Source organism: Phaseolus vulgaris, chromosome 4 (genome assembly GCF_051622355.1).
Source record: "Phaseolus vulgaris cultivar YP4 chromosome 4, ASM5162235v1, whole genome shotgun sequence".
NCBI classification, from domain to species: domain Eukaryota; kingdom Viridiplantae; phylum Streptophyta; class Magnoliopsida; order Fabales; family Fabaceae; genus Phaseolus; species Phaseolus vulgaris.
In genome coordinates, this window is record NC_143501.1 from 15,247,992 (window position 1) to 15,273,434 (window position 25,443).

The following is a 25,443-nucleotide window of genomic DNA, read 5'->3' on the forward strand; positions in this document are numbered from 1 at the left end:
GGTAAGTGGCAATTAATCTCATCTATTAGAATGTTGGATTTAATCTCATTCGTTAGAGTTTACAATTAAGCTCATCCCTTAGATTGTTGTACTTAATCTCATCTATTAGATTGTGGCAGTTAATGTCATCCATTAGAATGTGGCAGTTTATCTAATTTGTTAGATTGTTCAAGTTAATCTCATTCAGTAGATTGTGGTAGTTAATCTCATGTGTTAGATAGTGACACTTAATCTCATCCGTTAGAATAGAATATTTAATCTTATCTTCTAGATGGGGCAGTTAATCTCATCCATTAATATGTGGCAGTTTATCTAATTTGTTAGATTGTGGGGGTTAATCTCATTCGTTAGACTGTGGTAGTTAATATCATGCGTTAAATAGTAATAGTAAATCTCATTTGTTAGATTGTGGTAATTAATCTCATCCATGAAATTGTTGTAGTTACTCATCTTTAGGATTGTGGCAGTTAATCTCATCCATTAGATTGTTAGATTTAATCTCATATGTTAGATTGTGGCAATTAATCCCATCCATTAGATTGTACTAGTTAGTCTCATCCATTAGATAATGACAATTAATCTCATTTGTTAGATTGTGGCAGTTAATCTCATTCGTTAGGTTGTGGCAGTTAATCTCATATGTTAGATTTGTGCAGTTAATCTAATATGTTATGTTGTGGAAATTAATCTCATCCGTTAGATTATAGTAGTTAATCTCATTCATTAGATAATGTCAGTTAATCTTATCTGTTAGAATGTGGCAGTTAATCTCATCCCTTAGGTTGTAGTAGTTAGTCATATCCATTAGATTGTAGTAGTTAATCACATTTGTTAGATACTAATAACTAATCTCATTTGTTAGATATTGATAGTTAATCTAATCCGTTAGAATGTTGATCTCCTCTGTTAGATTATTAGAGTGAATCTCATCCGTTAGATTGTAGCAACGAATCTCATTTATTAGATTGTTGTAGTTAATCTTTTTCGGTAGATATTGGCAAAGTTGACTAATGCTGAGAAGATGGTTGTTGCAACCCTAGCTTGCATCCTCATTTGTAAATCTTCTTCTTTATTGTTTTGATTTGAATCTATTCTATGGATGACAAAAAAAATTGCAGAAGATTGAAGAATTGTAGAAATTTGGAAGTGATGAAAATTATGACGGTGAATCTAAGTGTGGTTAAGCCAACACTTAGCTTCTAGAGTGAGGTTGGGCCAACACTACTAAGAGGAGTCTACAAAATTGTCTAGCAAGAAAACAACTCTAGAGAGAACTTTGTATTAGAAATAAAGGGCTAAACAAGAGGGGGTGAGTTGTTTTTGAAAGATTTTTGCAAATATTGAAGGTAGAGTGAAAAGCTATGTAGAATCAATCAATTGAAAATTTTGTTCAACCAATAAAAAATTGTTTTAACTTGATGAAAATCAACCAGTTGTTTTCATGAAACAACCGGTTGTATATACCAGCAGAATTGCAAAAACAATGTTAAAACAGTTTATGGGTATATAGATAGAGAGAATCACACAAGATGTTTATACTGCTTCACTCTTAACCAAGAGTTACATCCAGTCCTCAGCTAGCCACTGATAATCCACTAAGTAATCAACCCTATATTACGAAACACACACCAAGAGTGATGATCTTGAACCCTTCAAGAACACACACCACTCTATGGAAAACAACACAATTTCCAGAAAAACCTTCTGAAACTAACTAACACAAGAACACACAGAAATACAATGTTCAAGGAAAAAGGGAATAGAATACACCAAGGTTAATCAAAGATTAAATTTCAGAAGTACAAAACCAATCTTATTCCACACACTTGAGATGATCCAAAGCTTTTGAAATCTTGAAAACTATTTTTGATAAACTTACTTTCTTAGTTAATGTAAAGGAGCGTAAAACAACCTTTATATGACCTCAATCAAGTGGTCAAAGTAGTTAAATCAAAAAACAAAAGTTGTTGGAATCATTTAAAACAAATTAAAACCTCTTAACAAAATTTTGTTAAGATTTTCACTAAAACAACCAGTTGATTTATTAAAACAACCGGTTGATTTTGTTTGACAACAAAGCCAAAACAAAACTAAACTTTTCCAAATCATTTTAAAAATCATTAAGTGCCAAACAACAAGTTGATTCGACATTTCAATGGGTTGAATTTTCACAACCTTTTAGAAAACCCATCTTTTCAAAAAGATAAAGATTCAAATGAACTTGGATCATCTTAAGGAGTGAATTAACAAGTTAAAAACTATAGGACACCACACACACACCCAACAACAAGGTCTTCAAGATTTTCTCATGGATTTGGAGATATCAAAGCATCTTGTTCAACACTTTGAACAAGTAAAAGTGTAAATTGGACAACAGTTCATTACTCAAATCAAAGTTAAAAATCATGTACATAAGACCCCTTTTTATAGGAGAAAGTCTCTCAAAATCTCTCAAATGAGTGTGTGACAAGTGTCACCACCTTATTGGTGCAAATCTTCTTCATTGGGAGAGTGACAAGTGGCATGCCTTTATTGGAATAAAATCCTCTCCATTGAGGACAAGAAACTATGTTTAGAGCATCCACTCTCAAGATACAACTGATTTAATATTCTTTCTCCTTTTGTTTTCACAAAACAAATATAAACAAATAAAGATGGTACCCTTACTTTTTGGGTCTAGATGAGTTACTACCTTTCCTTAGGCAACCATTTGGTTAAACTCCTTGGAATAAGATAAGTTTTTAGCTTGCAAGACCTAAAAGTATGACCACTCTTTATGCAGTAAAAACATGATATGGAAATCATATTTTTAGAACTGTTAAACTAGACATACTTTTTTTAGCTGGTACAAATAAACTAGATAACTTCTTGACATTATTTTTCTTTCCAGGTTTATATCCTAATCCACTTTTACCAAACACAACATTTTGTGATTCTAAAACAGTTTCTAGATTAGTTCTTCCCATGGTAAACTTAGACAAGGTTTTCAAAAGATATTTTATCTTATCCTCCGTAACTTTGCAATTTTTACAGTTCTTTTTCATTTTACTAGATTCAACACATTTACAGGTTGCATGCAAACAAATCAATTCAAGATTAACAAGCTTAGTTTGAAAATCATGCAAATATTTTTCTAATGATTTTACTTTTGATTCAAGAAAGTTATTTGCACTTTTTAACTTGTTTCCTATAACAGAAAGCCTATTTGCCTCCTTGTGTGTTTCATGGAAAGCAAGTAGGAGATGATCATAATTCCCCTTATCAGTAGAGCAAATACTTATTGAATCACCATTGGATGCTCCATATGCCATGAAACAAAGGTTGGCTTCTTCACCTTCTGCAAAGGTATCATTGGATGAAAACATGTCATTATCTTCCTAAGATATGTATGCTTTCTTGCCCTTGCCTTTGTCTGCCTTTCTACCTTGTGACTTATCCTTGTTCTGATAGCTTGGACAATCCATTTTAATATGCCTTAACTTACCACAAAAAAAGCATGTGTAATTAGCAGAACTAGAATCCTTAGGTTTAAAATTTGATTGAAATACATCATCTTTGATTAAAATTTGTCATGGTTTTTCTTCTTCGAAAACCTGCAAAATTTCTTTTTGAGTAGAGTTAAGGTCTCATCTTGATCTGAGTCCTCATCATCTTCAATGGAGACCTTCTTTTGTGTACTAGCTTTGAGAGCTATACTCTTGATTTTCTTTTATGAATTGTCCTGATCATTCAGTCAGTTAAGTTCTATCTCATGTTCTCTCAGTTTTCCAGACAAAGCTGCCATAGGAAGTTTTGACAAATCTTTGGATTTTGAGACTGCTGTAACTTTTGGTTGCCAGCTTCTATCCAAACATTTCAGAACCTTTATATTCAATTCTTCTTTGTCAAAGACTTTTCCCATGCCTGTCATGTGATTCAATATGTGTGTGAACCTTTTCTACACATCAATAATATTTTCCCCTTGCTGCATGAACAATTCATATTCATGAATGAGCGTGTGTTTCCTTGCCCTTTTTAAGTCCCCAGTTCTTTCATGAGTAACCTCAAGAATGTCCCACATCTCCTTAGTCGAGCTGCACTGAGACACTCTGAAAAACTCATCAAGATTCAAAGCAAATGTAATAATTTTTTTAGCTACAAAATCATATTGAGCTTTTTTACTTTCAGCTTCAGACCACCCAAACCATGTTTCCTTAATAGTTTCATCTTTAACAACATGCATAGGAAATAAAGGACCATTCACCACAACTCTTGATACCAATTATTGAAATAAGGGGAAGCTAAGTTCAAGAGGGGTGAATTGTACTTAGAAGATTTTTGCAAATATTTAGTTTACAAAAAATCAAAGAGAATTCTAACAGATTGTTCTGAAAACCAACAGATTAATTTTGTATTCGAAATACACTGATACAAGAAATGAATCTGTTTTATTTAAAAACAATTGAGTAATATTTTCAATACACACATTTTAGAACAAAATCTTATAAAAACAGTTGAAATGATTTAAATCTATTTTAAAGGAAATAAATATCAAGATTAATTTCAACAGGTTATTTTTTAAATTAACAAATTCTTTTTATGATCAAGAAATACTGAAAATAAATTTATACTGATTATATGGTAGGTACAAATTCCAGGAGAATCAATTAGTGCTTTAAGAAAACAATTGATAATATTAGAATCAATGAAATCTTATTAAACTATTTTTTGTTTCAATTAATATTGTTAATCACCAAGTAATACAAATTGCAACAAAATATATCAATATTCAATGTAACAACCACTATCAATTATCACAATAGTTTCAGTTATTACAGAGAATCAATACAAATATGTAGAGAACAGAAAGAACAAATTATTTTTTTAAAACAACAAATTGATTGTATTAGTGCAAATTATTATGCAGACATTTTATAAAGCAGAAATAAAGAACACATAAAAGACACCAAGAATTTTATATTAGTTCACTCATAACAAAGCTATATCGAATTTCACCTCACACCAAGGTGAATTCCACTAAAACAATACAATTTCTTTACAAGAAGTTACAAATTTATTTTTGAACAGTATAAGAACATAAACCCCTTACTGTAACACCCTATCACAATTGAGAAACGTACCAAGAAACTCTATCTTGACCATAATCTAGTATATAAATACAGTATAAAAAGGAACAAATTAACCTGGAAAGTGAATCAAGAAAGACAAATGGATTCCTCAAATTCACAACAACAGTGAATATATTTGACCATAATCTAGATTATGAAATTTTTGCTCCAATAAACCTTAGAGATATTTCAAAAGTTATTTCTCATAAAAACTTGAATCACAAAGGCTCTCTCAGATGTAAAAGTTGTTAAATGTATAAGTTACCTTTTTTTGAAACAATGCATACCCTTTTATAGAGATTTAACAAAAATGGAATTCTTAGAAAAATGTGCATTTAAGTAAAATCAATATGTTGAAAACTCGAAGCAATCAATTGATTTCAATTAAAGAAAAATAATATCCATGAAAACTTATTTTTCTCAAATGGAAAGAACTGAAACTGAAAACATTACTTATGTATTTTCAATCAACTAATTTAAAAGATAATAGATTGAAAAACTGTACCTTTCCAGATATCAATTTAAAAACAAGTTGAATTTTTTTTTAACCAATTAATAATATTTGTTCTTGGATTCATTATCATTGCTAAAGGCATAAGATAAATCAAGACACAAAAAACAAAAATTAAACTACCTAGACACTTAAAGAAGAAAGTCTTCAATATGGCTCCATCAAACATCAAAGTTAGAAGATGTCCAACAAAGATTTCATGGAAAATCCAAGTAATTTTGAGTTGGTTTTGAACATAGGCAATTTTCGTGCAAAGAATCATCAAATTTTGACCAGAGGATTTTTTTTGCAGTAATGATTGGAAACAAGCACAAATGGGTAAAAAATGATGTTGTAAAGGTTTGGTGGAAAATCCAAGTCATTTTGAGCTGGTTTTTCACTTAGGCAATTTTCATGCAAAGAATCATGAAGTTTTGACCTGAAGGATTTTTAGCCCTATTGATGGAAAAAAACCAAAAATGGATAAAAATGATTTTGGAAAGGTTTGGTGGAAAAACAAAGTCATCTTTAGTTGGTTTTGACTGGTTTGCCACTTAGACAATTTTAATGGTTTTGGTGACTAGTCGGGTTTAGTGAGAGGAGTCATGAAATTTTGACCTTAAGCTTTTTTAGTCCTCTTCCCGGGGATTATGTTTAGAAGGTTTGGTTGGAAAGACAAGTGATATCATGAGTTGGTTTGCAAATTAGGTAACTTTCATGCGATAAATCATGAGATTTTGACTAGAAGGGTTTTTTAGCCATATTGATAGGAAACAACCACAAATTTTAAGTTGGTTTTGCATTTAGGTAATTTTCATGCAAAGAAACATGAAAGTTTGACCAAAAGGATTTTGAGCCTCATTAATGGGAAACAATCACAAATGCGTAAAAACTTAGTTTAGGAAGGTTTGGTGGAAAAGAAAGTCATCTTGAGTTGGTTTTGGTTGGTTTGTCATTAAGCCAATTTTAGTGGTTTTGGTTACTAGTCAAGCTTAGTGCAAGGAGTCATAAAATTTCGAGCTCAAGGTTTTAGTCCTCTTCAGGGAAAATATGTTTGAAAGGTTTGGTGGGAAAACAAAGTAATCGTAAGTTTGTTTGCAACTCATGTAATTTTAGTGCGAAAAATCATGAAATTTTGACCAAAAGACATTTTAGCCATTTATAGGAAACAACCACAAATGGGTAAAAAATAATGTTGGAAAGGTTTGGTGGAAACCAAGTCATTTTAAGTTGGTTTTGCACTTAGGTATTTTCCGGGCAAAAAATCATGAATTTTTTACCATAAAAGGTTTTTTCCCGTAATTGTAGAAAACAACCACAAATGGGTAAAAGATGTTGTTGGTAAAGTTTAGTGTCAAGTCATTTTGATTTGGTTTTGCACTTAGGCAATTTTTGTGGAAAGAATCATGAAATTCTAACCGACAGGATTTTGAGCCTTGTTGATGGGAAACAACCACAAATGGATATATAATGATTTTGGGAAGGTTTGGTGAAAAAACAAAATCATCTTGAGTTGGTTTTGCACTTACAGAATTTTCGTGCAAAAAATCATGAAATTTTGACCGGAAAGATTTTGAGCCCTATTGGTGGGAAACAAGCAAAAATGAAAAAAAAATGAATTTGAGAAGGTTTGATGGAAAAACAAAGTCATCTTGAATTGGTTTTGGTGGGTTTGCCATTTATCCAATTTTAATGGTTGTGGTGACTAAACGAGTTTAGTGCAAGAAGTTATCAAAGTTCGACCTCAAGATTATTTAGCCCTTTTCTTGGGAAATATGTTTGGAAGGTTTGGTGGGAAATCTTTGCGACTTAGGTAGTTTTATTTTGCAAAAAATCATGAAATTTTGACTTGAAGACTTTGTTGGGAAGGTTTGGTGGAAAAACCAAGATACTTTGAGTTTGTTTTGCACTTAGGCAAATTTTATGCAAAGAATCATTAAATTTTGATCAGAAGGATTTTGAGCTTTATTGATGGGAAACAACCATAAATGAATAAAAAATAATTTTGGGATGGTTTGGTGAAAAAACATTTCACCTTGAGTTAGTTTTGGTTGGTTTGCCACTTATCCAATTTGAGTGATTTTGGTAACTAGTCAAGTTTAGTGTGAAGAGTCATGAAATTTCGACCTTAAGCTTTTTTAGCCCTCTTCATAGGAAATATATTTGGAATTTTTGGTGGGAAACCCAAGTAATCATGAGTTGGTTTGAAACTTAGGTAATTTTTGTGCGAAAAATTATGAAATTTTGATTAGAAGGCTTTTTAGCCGTATTGATAGGAAACAACCACAAATGGGTAAAAGTTGATGTTGGGAAGAATTGGTGAAAAACCAAGTCATTTTGAGTTGGTTTTGCATTTGGGCAATTTCCGTGCAACGAATACTGAAATTTTGATCCCTATTGGTGAAAAACAGACACAAATGGATAAAAAATAATGGTAATGGTGAAGATCCCATATTTGATTTGCCACTTATCCAATTTTAATGGTTTTGGTGACCTCCCTTCAACCAAGCTATTACACTTAATGAAGATGGAACACCAAATAACCTAATAACAAAAAAAATATCTATAAATATATTCAAACAACCTCATTGAGAAAAGACTAGAAAAATAAAGTAAAAATATACAAGCAAAATACATCATGCAAATAAAACTTTTCTATACTTTGATTTTTGAAGTTTTTTCTACTCTTAGAATTATTTTATTTTTTTGCCCTTGAAGAAGTAATAATTATTTTAAAGTTAAAATGGTTGTTTTGCTACTACTTTTCCCAACATAAGTGTCTTTCTATGTGGGAAAGAGTACAAAAGATAATAATGAAGAAACTTAAAAACAAAACAATATACTAACAAAACTTAACTCTACCCTCCATCCCCCTCTCTCTCCACACATATATATAGCAATAGAATTTTGTAAAATCATAAGAAAAATAATACTTTGACAACCATGAGAGTTGTATATAATTCTTGATGGAATTGATTTATATATAAATATATAATAAGAATAAATTTGTAATTAAATGATATGGAAAAATATTAAATATTAAAATAATAGTATTGAAGATTGTATAAAAAAGTAGGATTGTGAATATATCATTACCCTAATCATAATTCATCAAAACAACATACAACTAAGCCAATACTGAGTAACCTAATTAACAAATCTAATCCACTGCTTAAATATTTTGTGTACTTTAATTTAATTTAATCTAATCTAATATAATAAATCTGAAAATAAAAATTTAAAATGAATGAATTTGTAGTAATTAGTATTACAAAGTGGACTTTAAGCCTAACTCAACCCCATAAAACCGGCTCATAGGGTTGAGGTTTGCACCCACTTATATACAATGAAAGACTCTAATCTGTAGTCGATGTGGGATCTCCAACACACTCCCTCACGCCGAGACTGCCAACTCGTGCGTGGGACTATATATTATGGGTTGTCCGATAGCGGCCCGATAGCGGGTGGCACGATAGGCCCAACAAATACTCACTAGGATAGGCTCGAAATGACTCTGATACCATATTACGAAGTGGACTTGATTAATTTGAGCGTGAGAGGCAGGATCCTCAAGGTTTTGCTGACGCAAAATGTTGACTAAAGTAAACGAGATAGTTATTTTATTGAAGACTTAACTTAATCAAACTAATTTTTTGTAAATAACTTTATCTTAAATCTAACACACTAACCATTTACAATTTATTTTTCTAACTCAAATATTCATGCGTTAATCTTCAAAATTTAAGTATCATATTTCATTAGTGATTAGATTACTTATCATGATTAATTTATATAATTTTATATTTTTTAGGATGCTACACAAGTTATTAATCAAACATTGACTAAATTTAATGTTTATTTTATTTTTATTTTATCGTGTTCTTTTTTTTATTATCCTATTTTATTTACCATATTATGACTATTAAACAAGATTTTAAAGAATAAAAATACGGAAAAATGTTGACTAAAAATGAAATAGGGTTTGTAGAAATTATATAGTTAAAACTTATTAATAGTGTCAATATATGTTAAAAACACTTTAAATATGTATGTTTAATGACATCCAAAGTTTTTAACAAATGTTAACTTTATTTAAAATTTAACAAAAAGATAAATTGAAAAAGATGGAAATAAATTTGTGAATAAAGATGAATGAACAAAATTAAATTAAGGAACAAATATGCCTAACAACAAATATGAATACCCAAATATTAGGTACCTTTATTATTTGGTATAGACTAGTTGAATAAATAATATTTCGTTGTTTTTCTTACATTTTCTTAGGCATATTAATATTAAAATTAAAATGAACTTCGTACATATTCATAAATAAAAAATGCAAAAGATAAATTTTATGAAATTATTATTGCTAAATGCTACTGGGTATAAGTTGATTAAGTAATTAGACCTTCATTTACACAAACATATTAATTAATATTAAAATTAACAGAACTTCATACCACAACCGAATAAATAAAAATTAAATTTATGAGTTTATTATTATTATACTTATTTATAAAAATTAATAATATGACATTTTTTAACCATTTTTCTTATACAATTTTTGCTATTTATTCTTGTAAAAACGACTAACTTTATTGATTTAATAACATGTAAGAAATTATTCATAATAAATTTCATTGCGTAATTATAAATAAATATCTATACCTATATATAAAGGGGATTCCCTTCTTAACTGCTCTTAATTTTTTTTCCTATTTTATCCTTATATTAATATTTAATTTTATTATTGTATTATGGTCTTTGTGTCATTTCTTATTCTCCTCTTAACTGCTCTTAATTTTGTTCCCTATTTTATCCTTATATTAATATTTAATTTTATTATTGTATTATGGTCATTGTGTCATTTCTTATTCTCCTCTTAACTGCTCTTAATTTGTTTTTCCATTTTATCTTTACTTAATAATTTATTGTATTAATTTATTTTGTTTGTTATTATTTAACTGGAGAGTGGAGAGAGTGGAGAGAGTGGAGAAATTGATTAGTTACTTTTCTGTTTTAAATATCTTCTTCTCTATTAAATAAAAAATTAAATATATTTATAATATTTTGTGTACCACTTTAGCAGGAGAGTGAAGATGATTTGGTACGTTACTTTTTCTGATTTAAACTTATATTCTCCACTACACATGACTCACGTATCCTACTTCCCACTTTCTCTTTCCTATATAGGTACCTACTTCTCACTTTCTCTCTCCACTACACATAACACATTTTTTTTACCATACTTCTCACTTTCTTTTCTCTTTCCTTTTCACTTTCATGGAAAATCATACTTTCATTTCTTTGATTAATCTTGCACTTTTCATTGATTGTTTGTGAGTTTTTGGGATTTTTTTTGCAGTGGCTTTGGATCGGTGATTGAGAAAATCTCGACAAACTATGGTGTTCTAGGAGCATCTCTTCAAGGTTTATTTGTTTTTCAGAAACTATGCAGGTTTTGTTGTATAATGATTATGAAGGTTTTGTTGTGTCTAATGAGGGTCTAGCCTATACTCAAGACTGAAAAAGATATTGATGTAAGTTCTTTAGAAGAAGAATTTGTCGAAGACCTGCTTGAGCAACATAAATGAGATTGAGTTTGCAAATCAATGACATATGATCTTAACAACCTACTTTTGCGTTGTTCCCTTTTTGTTTTCTTCCTTTTCTTCTTCTTTGGGCAATTCATTATCTACCATGAATTTGAATTATATGCATATATATTACGGAATGTAGATGTACAATACATTTCATTTATTTCTTCTGGGGAGAAGAATACTGTGCAACAATTTTGAGAGAAAGTTGGTTGCGAAAGAATCCTATTTCAATGGGTATCAAAAAAGTGCAACAAATCTAATACATATACCTCAAATTTTTATATCTTAATTATAAAGCATTAAAGTTAAATACATATTAATTATTGTTTTTATGATCATTTAATATCTGTTGTGATTTTCTTCTGCCTATCATAATTATGTGGTGTTGTGATTGTCTTTGTAATTTGATAACATAGAACCTATATTTTCTCAATATTGCACTACATTATAATTCAAACCTTTTTAACTTTTTTGCTTTGCTTTATATTAAATTATAAAAAAAGTTGGAAAGTGATAACTTCTCATACTCTAATTTCACATCCGCAATCATAGAATAATGTTTTTTCATTATTACTCTAATTCAAATTTGAACAGCAAAATTAGTATGTAAAATGTTTCAATTTTTTATTTTATGCATTATCTTATTTTGGTTTATATTTTTATTTATGAAGATCTGGTTTTTTTTATGTTGTGGAACATAATTTAATGAGAGGTCTTTTAAAATTATTATGTAAACCATAATAAACATAATTTTACTAAATTTAATGAGTTTTAATAATATTCAATCAATATGCATTTAAAAAAAAGTTTTTATGACATAATTTTCACAATCTATGTTAAAACAAAATGACTATATATATATGATCGTCTATATATTTGATTTAAAAGATTAAATATTACTATAATCACTAAAATAATATAAAATATAAATATATATTAAAAAAAAATAAAAAATCGGATACACGCGCGACCGCTAGTATTAATAAAATAAATTGCTTTTACAACTCGTTTTTTATATATCTATTTCTAATTCTAATAATTATTTTTTATTTTGATAATTTTATAATAATTAATATTTTAGTTACAAACGTAATAAAAGAAAATAACAAAGTGTACTAGTTATTATTAAATAGTTAATTAATTGTGTTGGATAAATGCACACGCTCAATGACAACAACGACTTTTTTGTGTAAACGAGTGGGTCTCACTGTCTCGGGAAGAAGAAAAAGAGGAAAACACAGGTTCAGAAATGAAAGACAGAGGTTGAACTTACCTAGGCAGAACCGAAAATTTCGAAAGAGATTAGAATTTGAGGCTCGAGTTGGATGAGTTGAATCAGCGGAAATGGGCGCGAGTCGGAAACTCCAGGGCGAGATTGATCGTGTTCTGAAGAAGGTTCAGGAAGGCATCGAAGTCTTCGATAGCATCTGGAACAAGGTTCTTCTCTTATTCATCTTCTTCAATTTCGAGTTTATTCTGTTTCCGAATGACACGTGGCGGTTGGTGAGTTAGGTCTACGACACGGAGAATGCGAACCAGAAGGAGAAGTTCGAGGCTGACCTGAAGAAGGAGATTAAGAAGCTGCAGAGGTACAGGGACCAGATTAAGACATGGATTCAGTCCAGCGAAATCAAAGATAAAAAGGTGAAAATTCTTTCTCTTCTTTTAATCTTCTGTTGCTTATTATAGTTTTTTTTTTCCTTCCCTTCAAACAGGTCCTTACTTTCCACTCAAGCATTTATTTGGAAGAATGAGGTTAATAAGGATTGAATCCTTAATTATGAGTCAATAATAGCTCTAAAACTGTATTATGAATTAAATCTGCCAAATTCTTATGTTTTTGATGGGTTGTTTGCAAATTTTATGTATAAAGTTGTAACTGTTTGACCGTGTAAGTGTAAGAAGAAGACATAGAAGCCATCAAATAAGTTTGATCAAATAAAGATAGACTAATAAATATAGGTGAAGGAAGGCCGAGAAAAAGAACTCTAGGGGGATCCACCAGCGTACAAAGTCCTTTCAGAGAATGGATTCCATTTCAAAGGGTGCATAACTGCATTGATAAACTCACACTAAACTGTCAAATTGGGATCCAATTTGTTATTTTCTTTAGGAGACATTAGGAAGGAATTGGAATGTAATAATTTTTATTTAGTACAGAAGAAAAAAAAGGTTCTCTATTCATTCAAACTCTCTACCAATGAGATAGAGATAGAAAAGAGGAAGAATTGAGGAATTCACATAGTACTTTTGATTGAAAAATTGATATGATTTATTTTGTGCTTTTCGCTCAATGAAGAAATGGGTCAACCACTATAGGATCAAACCTTGTGGGAATTAAATTTTAGATTAAAACGTCCTTTATGATGAATTGGTTTTTAATTGAATTTGAAAATGTGGGTGGACCCATCTAGTATCTAAATGTTTTTCCTGTTGTGTCATACAAGGTGTGAATTGTTGAGGGATTTGGTAGGTCGTGTTAGAATTTGTACACACATGATCCTTATCTTTTGTTATTAAAGAAGCCTACCTCCAAAAAGAAAACGTGATGCTATGGGAATGCACATTTCATTCTAATTCTCAAACACTATATCAATGTTTTTCTCTTGATCTTAATCAATATTGTGTCTGTTGATGCCTGTTTCTTTGAGTCTGCCTCAAATGCTTCTCCAACACCTATTGACATTCCAGTGAGAGACCATCTTCGAAGAGTAATGATATAGTAGAAACTAAGCCTGATTCTTCCTCGACATTATTTCCCATATCGGATCTGGTCCCCTCCTTTGAAAATAATTGACCTATTTCTATTAAAAAATGTTGAAAGAAAAAGATTGAATGTATTTACAAATGTGATTACAATATACATTTATAGACTATTTACAACCTAATTATGGAAAGAAATAATAGGTAATTAAAGCTATACAAGTCAAATCAAATCACCAAAAGATATCAATTCTGTCCTAATAAATAATAAACAAAATCTGCTCTAATTATGAAATAATTATCTCCTAATTACGCAACAAAAAAAGTATACGTTCTACTTGCTACCCTTCCCTCCGCTATACTAACCTCGATTATCATCGACTTTCCACTTATATTATACTTGATTGTCATGATTAATGAAATTCAAAGTAGTGGTACTTGAGAGTTGGTTCCTTTTCTTGCTCAGAAATCAATTATTTGGTGTTGGTTGTTGTAAACTCTTAAAATAGGTCCTGATTGTAATATTAAACACTATAGAGCTTGCTTGATTGCCAAAGGATACACAAAAATCTCTGGAGAAGATTGTATATCCTTGATATTTTCGCTCTTGGTTTCAAAATGAAATCTATTCAACTTCTCTTCTCCATTGTAGCTATTCGTCATTGGACTTTGTTTCATCAATGCATTACTTGTTGTTTTCACAAGTCCCTATATGCTGTTGTTAAAATCATGTGTGAACTAGCATAATTATGGGATCTTGTGTGTACAAGGGATGTTGAAAGGAGATGTTGATGGCAGATTGAGAGAGGCATGGATTGTTGCGAGATCAAGAGGTTGAACGTCAAATCATGGGATCATGCGCCTTGTCGATCCTTTTCGCTTTTTGTAACTAGGGTTCGACGATCCATTTGTTGGCTAAAAAACGAGACCTAACATGAACAAAAAACAAAACCCAACACTTGTATGAACCTTTTGTTTTGCTAGGGTTCCCAACCATGGCGCAAATTAGAAACGAAGGAGACTATAGATGATGCACGCACCTCTTAGTGTTGATGTTGACATTGTTGTCGAATAACCATCACTATTGTCGCCAAAAGCTATCAAAGCAGTCATGCAGCTCCAGTGATGCTAGCTTCACCGTTGTCAGCATCCTAACACTCATGACCATCATTGTTGGTGTTGCCTTCACAGTTGCCGATGCTTGCTCGCTCAATGTTATGCTTTGTCTTTGCTTCTTCTGTTATTGTTGGAGAATGTTCTTTGTTCTTTCTGGAGAGTTCTCCATTCTGTTTAGAATTTGAAGGAGAAAAAAATGGCGTTAATTGAAGATATTACAAAGTTGCTGCACTATCAATACCACTCTTTGGATGAAACATCTTGTCCTCAAGGTGATATTGGAAGCAAAGTTTAGTCCACTTCTCCCATGTTGTGTTCTCAGCAAAAAAAACCATAACCATTGATCCAAAACCATTTGAATAGGTGGGGTTGTGGAAGTGTCCAATTTGGAATCAAGAATAGACAGGGGTTTCACGAGTGGGTGACGGTCCAAAGTTGTAAGTGAGCCTGAGTGGTTGCTTGGGGATCATGAAGCAATTTGAGCATAGAACAATGGGAAACAAGATGATGTGAGAAGTCTTAGGTAGCTAAGGTTGATGTAAGCAATTGCACCAATTTTCTATAGAATAGAAAAAGGATTGTAAAAGTGCTTGGACAACTTATGATAGTAAGCGTTGGTAATTGAAGATTAATGAAAAGATCTCATTTTAAGATAAACCCAATCCCTCGTTGATGTGAGTTGATTTTAAGATTGTACATTTTATGGGTTGCACTTTGTTTATGAGTTTTTGTTTTAAGTAAAATATGGTGAGAAATTCAAAGAAGATTCCCACTGGACACGAACTTAACCAAGTGGTTAAGTAAGCGTGAAGGTTCACTTCTAGAGGGCAAAGAGAAACAATTGTATGGTGAAGATGATGATGAGGTGCGAAATTAAGACAAGGAGCAAGATAAAGAAAAACAATGTAAAAGCTGAAATTAAAGAGTAGAGAAAGACATAAAATGGAATGGAAAGTGGTGCAAAGAAGAATGAAAAGGATGAAGGGATGAATAAAGCTTATGGAGTAAGGCAATGAATCATGCCACTTGGAATGGTGGAAGACTCCAAGATGAGTCGTGAAGCCGCCACTTGAAGTGCATGAACATTCAAGATAAGACAAAAAAAGGAGAGCACTCAAGTCTCGCTAAACACTCCTGCAGAGTTTATTTTCTATTTCCAAATTCAATGTGTCAATACATGGGGCAAGACATCCTTTATATAGGAAGGAGTGACTTGGAGAGCAAGATGAGAGAGAGGTAGAAAGGGAAGGGATGAGGGCAGCTCCAAGGGTTGACTATAGTCAATGCCACCCCTAGGCCTAGTTTCTAGAAACTAGGTTTAAAAACCCTAATCCTAGGTGCATTGTCATGAAAAGTGGGCTTTGGCACAAACCCAAATTATACCCTACTCTAGCTTATTCTTCTATTTGGACCCCCAGTGTGATCCCAATTTATTTATATAAACTTGTCTTGTGAAAAGACTAGAAGGAAGAACATATGATATTTTGTTTTATATTTGGTTCTTCTTCTACTGAGGCTCTCTCGAGGTTTGGTGGGACCTGGTCTTGTATGCTGAGATGACTGACCTAATTGTGAAGTATTTGTTGTATCCTTAGTCATCTGCTTGTCGAGATGGTTTGTATCACTTGTAGAAGAGTGAACACCTCAACACTAGCATCTACGAAACACTTCATTGCTTATTGAGCCTTTTGTAAATGTTTGACAAGAAGTGAATTGAAAAATAAAGAATTACTTTATTGATATCAATTATACAAATTACATCCTCATAATCTTTATCTGTAATAACCAAAACCTTTTAAAAAAGGAAATAAAAATATGCCTTAATAAATAGGAAGATTTTGAAGATTCTTTTTCCGAATTACTATGGAGATATTGAGAATATGTTTTATTCTAATAATTTGTTGTATACAACGCTCCCTCTCAAGTTGGTAATTGACTATCAATCATTCCTAACTTTCTTATAAGATCATGGAATTGGCTATGAGGAAGCCCTTTAGTGAGAATGTGTGAGAATGTCTGCTCTATGAAATCCTATAGGAACATGAGTTGTAAGCACTAGGCCTCTGTCAAGGTTATCTTTGATAAAGTGCTTGTCAATTTCAATTTGTTTGGTCCTATCATGTTAGACTGGATTATGGGCAATGCTTATGGCTAACTTGTTATCACATCACAATTGCATAGGGATGTCAACCTTAATTTTGAGGTCATCAAGTATGGTTTTCATCTAGAATTCTTCACACACACCTTGAGCTATTAGGAAATGAGTTTTAAACCTAAGTTAACCCTGCAAAACTAGCTTGTAGGGGGAGGATGCCCTCATTCATATATTATAAGTTATCTTATCTTTAGACGTGGGATTCCTCTTCACGCTGAGGCTTTTATATCTTGAGCATTGAACTAAATATTTGTGGGTGGTCTAACGAGAGCCCAATAACGAATGCGTAATAGCTCCAAAGAACTTGACTGTAAGGTGAGGAATGCTTTCATTTATATACTAAAAATTGGTTTTATCTCTAGTTGATGTGAAATATCAAACATGAACAAATTTAGCTTCTACACTAGAACGAGATATTTTATCCTAATTTTTTATTATCCATGTCACTAGACTTTATCCAAGAAAATTACAGTGTCTAGATGTAGATTTTCTATCAATAACGAAACCCACATAGTTTGTATCAGTATATATCTTCAGGGTCAAAGTGTCTCCTTTCCTGAATAATTACTCTTTTCCTAGGCTTGACTTTAAGTCCTAAAGAATTTTGTCAATTGCTTGCATGCGTTTTTCTCTATGATCATGCATAAATTGACTTATCAGACTAGTTGTATAAGCAATGTCTAGTCTCGTTTGTGATAAAGAAATAATTTTTCTTACAAATCTTTAATATTGTTTTTTTTTCTAAGGAGAACTCTCTTCAATGCCAATTCTATTATTCTATTCAATAGGGATTATGAGGTTCTACATCCTAGCTTACTTGTTTCGACCCAGTTCATATTTTCTTTGAGACGAAAATCTCTTTTTTTGAATAAGTAACCTCTTTCTATTCCAAGGAAATACTTAAGTTTTTCCAAGTCTTTCATTTCAAATTGGGCAGCCAATTTCTCTACTTTATCATCTGTTGCAATAATAATGTCATCCACATAGACTAACAATAGTATAAGTTTACATGTAATGAAGTGTTTTATGAATAAAGTATTTTCTCCTTGACTTTGCTTATATCCTGAGGAAACTATTGCTTTAGTAAATCTCCGAAACCATGCTCTTGGTGATTCTTTAAAACTATATAAGACATTCTTTAGGAGGAATACCTTATTCTTTCCGTCATGATTTTTCAAATCCGTGAGAAATCTCCATGTACACTTCTTCTAAATCTCCATGAAGAAAGACATTTTTCACATTCATATATATATATATATATAGATATATGTATTAAAATAAAGGAAAAAGAAAAATAGGATAAACCCCTTGTGTAAAAATGCACACATAGGGTTGTTTATTTATAGATGAAAATAATAAGAGAAATTATGGGCTAAGTCCATTACATTAAACACTCCCCCTCAAGTTGATGCATATAAATCGTATGTAACAAGCTTGTGACAAATATAATCAATTTTGGGTCCCAAGTGAAGATTTAGTGAAAATATCCGTTAATTGATCATTTGAATTAACAAACTTAGTTTTTATGTCTCCAGACACAATCTTTTCTCGAAAGAAATGACAATCAATCTCAATATGTTTGGTCATTTCGTGAAAGACGACATTTGAGCTAGTATGAAGAGCAACTCGATTATCACATGAGTGTCATTTGAGTGACCTCTCCAAATTGCAATTCTTTGAGTAATTGTTTTAAGCTAAGTAAGCTCACGAGATCTTGCCAACACCTCCACCCCTCTTACTTCGAAAGTTGAACCTGATCTTCTCATTGCCATTCGTAAAGGTATACATTTTACCCATAATCCCTTTCCACATTATACTAATTTGAGCATAGACTATCTCAACCTTTTTATACCTGTCTTTTGTCTATTTCTTCTGTATCTATTCCAAAATTTGTAGGTAATACCTTAGCCCATCCTGGTTGACTCAGGCCATGCTTGATGAAATGAGTGCGCTTCAGAATAATGGAACTTGAGAACTCGTTCCTTTATAGTTTGGAAAATCTGTTGTTGGTTGCAGGTGAATTTTTGCTATCAAAGTTGATCTTGATAGTACTATTGATCGTCTCAAAGCTCGTCTTGTGGTTAAGGGTTATACCCAAATTTTTGGTTTACTATGGTGATACTTTTTCTTGACCTTTATCAATTGGATGTCAAAAATGTCTTTCTTAGAGGGGATTTGCAAGAAGAAATTTATACAGAGCAACCTCTCAGTTTTGTTGCTCAGGGGAGTCTTTTGGATCAGTATGTCGTCTCCGCAAATTTTTATATAGCTTCAAGTCATCAAGGGTTTGGTTTGAAAAATTTAGCAATGTTGTCGAACAGTTTGGTATGACTAGTAGTGAAGCAAATCATTCTGTTTTTTACTGTCAATCGAGTGTTGGGTGTATGCATCTTATAGTATATGTTGATGACATTGTTCTTATAGGCACTAATCACCATGACATATCATAGTTAAAACAACACCTTTGTCAATACTTTCAAACCAAAGATCTTGTAAAACTCAAATATTTCTTAGGGATTGAAGTAGCACAATCCAATACTGGTATTCTTATCTCAAAGAAAATATGCAATTGGATATTTTGGAGGAAATTGAGTTGATGAATTCGAAATTTGTTGATACACCCATGGATTCCAATGTCAAATTTCTACCAAATCAGGGAGAGCCTCTCTTAGATCCTGGAAAGTTGAACTGTCTGACTGTTATTCATACTGATATTTTCTTTTGCAGTCAATATGGTATCTAGAGCACAAGTTTGGGGTTCAATTTTCTCTGGTGAACCCACCCACTGTTCACCGGTGTTTTCCAGCCGCCACCCCACCACGTCCTCGCTGTCGGAGCCTTGCCGAAAGCTCTAATCCCATATTAAGAATTGAACTTTGAGCCTAACTTAACCTTACAAAAATAATTCATAAGATGAGGTTTACATCCAATTATATACTATGAATTGACCCTATCTTTCTAGTCAATGTGAGATCTCGAACAATATGTATATATATATATATATATATATATATATATATATATAAGGAGAAAAGTATAATATAAGGAAAAGTTATATTATGTGACACTCAACTCTTAGGCTAGGTACATACACCCAAAAAGCAGTTTTATGAAAGTTGTATGATACAATAACAACCAAAATTTTTACAGAACAGCAATGAAAGCTAAGAAACTACACGAAGTCTTATCCTATGTCTTGATGTTGTGTTTCTAGTTAATATGTAGAAGATTGGTTTTTATTCTTTGATTGAATGGCAAGTAATGGATAATCAAAGCGCATTTTAGTATGGAACAGTTAAGTCATGTTTGCTACTATGCTATGTTTTGTCTATTCATCGGTTCTATATTGCACTTTTTCTTTCTGGTTGTGCTTAGATGGTGGTATTGCTAGTTTGACTTGTTTGATCGTGTGTGGTATGAAATGTTCTTGTAGTAAATTTTGGATTTTTAACTTGATTTTGAATTTGACATTTGTTTTTCTTTTAACTTGATGTGTGATAGGTTAGTGCCTCGTATGAGCAAGCTCTAGTGGATTCACGCAAGCTTATTGAGCGTGAAATGGAAAGATTCAAGATCTGTGAGAAGGAGACAAAGACAAAAGCATTCTCTAAAGAAGGCTTAGGTCAACAGCCCAAAACTGTGAGTTTTTAGCTTGGGGAAATATTCTTTTTTATTTTATAGCATTTTGGACCTCTGTAATTGTATTTATGACAAAGTTTTTCATTCTCAATCCTTCGTGATAGGATCCTAGAGGGAAGGCTAAATCAGAGACAAGGGATTGGTTGAACAATGTGGTACGAAATTGATTGAAATGAATAACTATCATTTTTACTATTTTTCGTGAATTTGATTTGAAACGTAACTCAACCCAAAAGTTAGCTCCTGGTGTCATTCAGGTGAGAATAAGCCAAGCCTTCATTAAACACACACACACATCTCGTGCCTGGAACAGGGCATATAGAGTGTGGAGATTGTTTTAAAAAAGGGAAAATCATACTGTCAATTTGATTGTGTGGTAATCCATGGGGCCAAGTTTATTTTTTGGATACTGGAAGATGTATCAATTTAAAATCTACTGTGGGATCTGATACTATTTTGGGGCTAACTGAATTCCAAAACCTATCCCTTTAGATGAGTATTGCCCAAGCCTCTTTATAAATTGTATGGTGGCCATATTTGTAGTTGATATGGGATCTTAACAGTTATGATCGAAGTTTGGATATTACTCATTACTTTAATAGCTTGTATGCTTAATGTAACTTCATAGTACTAGGAAAATGATTAGTCATGTTTTCTTTCTCCCTAATGGTTCTTGCAAGTAGCCACATGGAAAATAGTGCAGGTTCACTGTTGACTGTTCAGATACCTATTCACTGATGAAATTTCACTTTTGAATTTGGTTCTCAACATTTTCTTTCCATAATTATGTTTATACAAGTCTTCTGTCTACTTCACATCATATGATTAACATTGGAGTTCTCTGTTTATACAAATTTATTGCCTTCTTACTTCATGATTAACATTGGAGTGTCTCTGTGTACTGCCGAATATCTAGAAGACGCTATACTTATTTGGAACTTTGAATAGCTTACTTATATTTCTTCCTCTGGAAAATATTACTTTAAATATTTGAGTAGGTTGCGGAATTAGAATCTCACATCGATAACTTTGAAGCTGAGCTTGAAGGACTTTCAGTAAAAAAAGGAAAGAGCAAGCCACCCAGATTGGTATGTGTAGTAAAGGAAATACAATTTATGGGATCGATGATTTATCTATATCAGTATCCCTGCTGCAGTTAGTATTTCCTTGTACAGCTTTAATTACATAATTAGGAGATTTAATTACATTTGATAATTAGGAGGATTAATAGGATGACAACATATTTTATATTTATTGTGTACAGGGATAGATTATATCCATCATTAATTAGGATTTTATATTATTAAGTCTTTGTATTGTATTTAAGAGCAATTGCTCTTCTACAAATAATATCAGAAACAATTTTCCTGACAATCTAAGTCATGACTATTAAAATGTTTCTGTGTTGTTGGTCAGATACATCTAGAAACATCAATTACTCGGCACAAGGCTCACGTAAAGAAATGTGAGTTTATCTTGAGGCTACTAGATAATGATGAACTAAGTCCAGAGCAGGTGAATGATGTCAAAGATTTCTTGGATGACTATATAGAGCGTAATCAGGTTTGTCTTGCATAGCTTAAACACTTTTTATTCTGTTTTTAAACACTAGAATTGAGGAAATTAATTTATGTATCCTTTATATAGTCCTTGATGAGAGTCTTGAGTTAGTTAGTGTGAGAAAATAACTCCTTTTACTAAATAGTTAGTTAGTGTGGGTGTGTAACTTTTATCAGACTGTTAGTTAGTTATAGTTATCATTATTTGTTGCATTTTGTAAGAGTAGTTTGTTACATTGGTCACTGTGAGGTCTTATTCAATCCTTCAAAGCCAGATTTAATGTAAGGTTTGTATGTTATTTATATACTCTATTTTAGCCATATCTCTAAACAATATGGTATATTCAACAAGTTGTAACTGGCCTAGTCAGTTAGATGAACTTCTGGAGTCTATATATAACTTTTGTCAATAGAAGTTCATGACTTATACAAACTTAGAATAATAAACGCAAAGTTTCTTTTCTTTTTTGTTTTCAATGGATACCATGCGAAATTTATGAATTGGTATTAAGTTTTTGGCTTCCCTATTTTTCTTTTTTTATAGGAGGACTTTGAAGAATTTAATGATGTTGATGAGTTATATAGTTCATTACCCCTAGATAAGGTGGACTCACCGGAAGATATTGTAACAATTCCCCCTGGTCTTGCTAAGGTATTTGTTTAACGATTATGGCTATGTTGCAAATACTTGAGAGGTGCACAACCGCACACATTAACACATATTGATGCATCTGTAGTTGAATGTTTTCCAGCTTCTATTTAGATACCTTTTTCTTCCTTTCTTTATTTCAAAGTTGTCATAAACTACAAATTGAAGAATTGCTTCTTGAAAATAAGTTAATGTTATGCACATTAGATTGAGATTTTTCCGCAACTAGTACGGATCTAGGAATTAATTCCCTCAATAAACCCTTTGCACACATTATTTCCCCCAACTAGAACTAAACTTTTCATGGTGAGAATCCGACTCCCAGGAAAGCGAATTCTGACCTATGTTTCTCACTTCCACAATAAAAATGTTCCCAAAATTTGGTTTCCGGGGAGGGTCGAATTCTAGGGGTCTTTACAAATGGTCGGATAATAGAAAATGACGGCGTCCACTTTAATTGTCCGTCTCCTAAATTTTTTTCGCATCCCTCATAATTGTATCTTTTCCCATTTAAAGTAGAATGTTTTTGGTGCTTTAGGACTACAAGATCAAACATTGTTGATGAGGTTGTACTATCGCCAACCTCAACTAACCACACAAGGGAAAATTAGGTATGATGTTGTTCAGATAATAACTGATGAAAATGTTTCTGAATTGTTAACTTAGAAGTCTCAATTTTAATTTCCATTTTCTCAACGCATTGACTGCATCCAACTCTACAACAAATCTAGAACCATTCAATTTAACTAAAGCAATAATCTACTATGAAGGACTATTCCAACGGGCCACCATAGTAGAAAGTTCAAATGGTTATGGTCTAATCTACACATGTGTCAACCCTAAAAGAATGTCAATCCCACATAACTACTCTTTTAATAAACTATTTTACAACATATCGAAAATACTACAATATGGAGACCAAAAACAGGTTATAGAAATAAACTATTGTTGTCCAGCTAGAGTTGTCAATAAAACACAACAATACAAATACAAAGTAATGTTGACGTCCAACAAATGATTAATTGTTGGAAAAGCACTCAACTTCTTAACCCAAGTGTGCAACGTGAAGATTCATCTACAAAAATGGAACAATTTGTCCAAACTAAAAATTTACACAATGCAACACCTTAAGAATTGGCTCAGGACTTACAAAATAGTACCTACATCAACCATCTAGGCAAATCAACATCCACACTTTTCTAAACTAGTAGTGCTTTCATTGTTGTCATATTTATGTTATATAAATCTCATGTATTGTCTTTCATCCACCTTTAACTAATAAATAAATTGTATTTTAATTAGTTGCTAACACATATTTCATTTCACTTTATGTTTTCTTATATATATTTATAACTAAATATTATTACATAATATTTGTTATTATACTTTATAATATATATTTATATATAACTCATTCTTTATTTACATCATACTTTATAATTTACTTTTCATTTTAAATTTTAAAATCATAATTTATGAACTTATTTTTTTATTAAACCGAATGATACACTTATTCACTTAATTTTTTTTATCATTACATACCTATAAACAATGAATAACTCATCTTTTGTTTATAACTTTTTAAACCATACAATTAATATTTTTTTTATAAAATACGCCAACAATTTTATTTAAATTTTGCTATAATTTATTTTGATATCCTTTAAAAAAATACCAAGATTTAATTCTGGTACCAATATTATAATTTACTATAATTTTTTCATCGAATTTGAAGTTTATTATAAAAATATAGTTACAAATTTATTATAATTATTCTTCGCAATTTATTATACAAATACAAAAACAAAAAATATTTATTTATTTTTCCCATAATATTTAGTTACTTTAAAATACTTATAAAATATTTAATTTCATTCTCGTTGTATTGGTATTATACTTTATAAATTTTAATATTTTAAATTTTCCAATTTTATATTTCCTTCTATTTCAATTTTGACACCCACTGACTGACCTTCCGCTCGTGTTCATTGTGGGATAAAAAATACCCCCAGAATTCGGTTTCTTGGGAACCAAATCCTGGGAAGATTTTTATTGCAGAAATGAGAAACAGGTGCGAATTCGCTTTCTTAGGAGCCAAACTCTCACCATTCATTTTTTTTTTGATCAGCAGCCAAATTCTCACCATGATCTACTTGGGGAAATAATGTGTGAATCTATTGAGGGAATTAATTCCCAAATCCGTACCAGTTGCAGAAAAATCTCCATTAGATTTGTGTTACTGGATTGGGACACTCTTTTCTTAATGCGCTAGGACACTTTTTATGGAAAAAACTGTGATGGTAGCATTGAGCTTCAAAACAGAAAATAGTGATGGATTCTAATGATGTCATTTTAGTGGACTTGAGTTGGAACATTGATGTTATATGTGGGGACAAAAAAGGAGAGCTCCAAGTCACTCCTATC

General features: G+C 31.5%; 1 protein-coding gene across 2 annotated transcripts in view; it reads left to right on the forward strand.

Moving 5' to 3' along the window:
• Window positions 1–12,319: 12,319 nt before the first annotated feature.
• The window catches only part of LOC137837333 (uncharacterized), a 34,246-nt gene continuing 21,122 nt past the window's right edge, over window positions 12,320–25,443 (forward strand). For both annotated transcript variants that reach the window (XR_016520711.1, XM_068646314.2), the window contains exons 1-7: window positions 12,320–12,635; window positions 12,711–12,842; window positions 20,674–20,811; window positions 20,916–20,966; window positions 21,810–21,899; window positions 22,228–22,374; window positions 22,915–23,022. Coding sequence is in view for 1 of the 2 variants with exons in the window: in XM_068646314.2 (XP_068502415.2) it covers window positions 12,543–12,635; window positions 12,711–12,842; window positions 20,674–20,811; window positions 20,916–20,966; window positions 21,810–21,899; window positions 22,228–22,374; window positions 22,915–23,022 (759 nt within the window). In the remaining variant the exon portion in view is untranslated. The remainder of the gene's footprint in view (window positions 12,636–12,710; window positions 12,843–20,673; window positions 20,812–20,915; window positions 20,967–21,809; window positions 21,900–22,227; window positions 22,375–22,914; window positions 23,023–25,443) is intronic.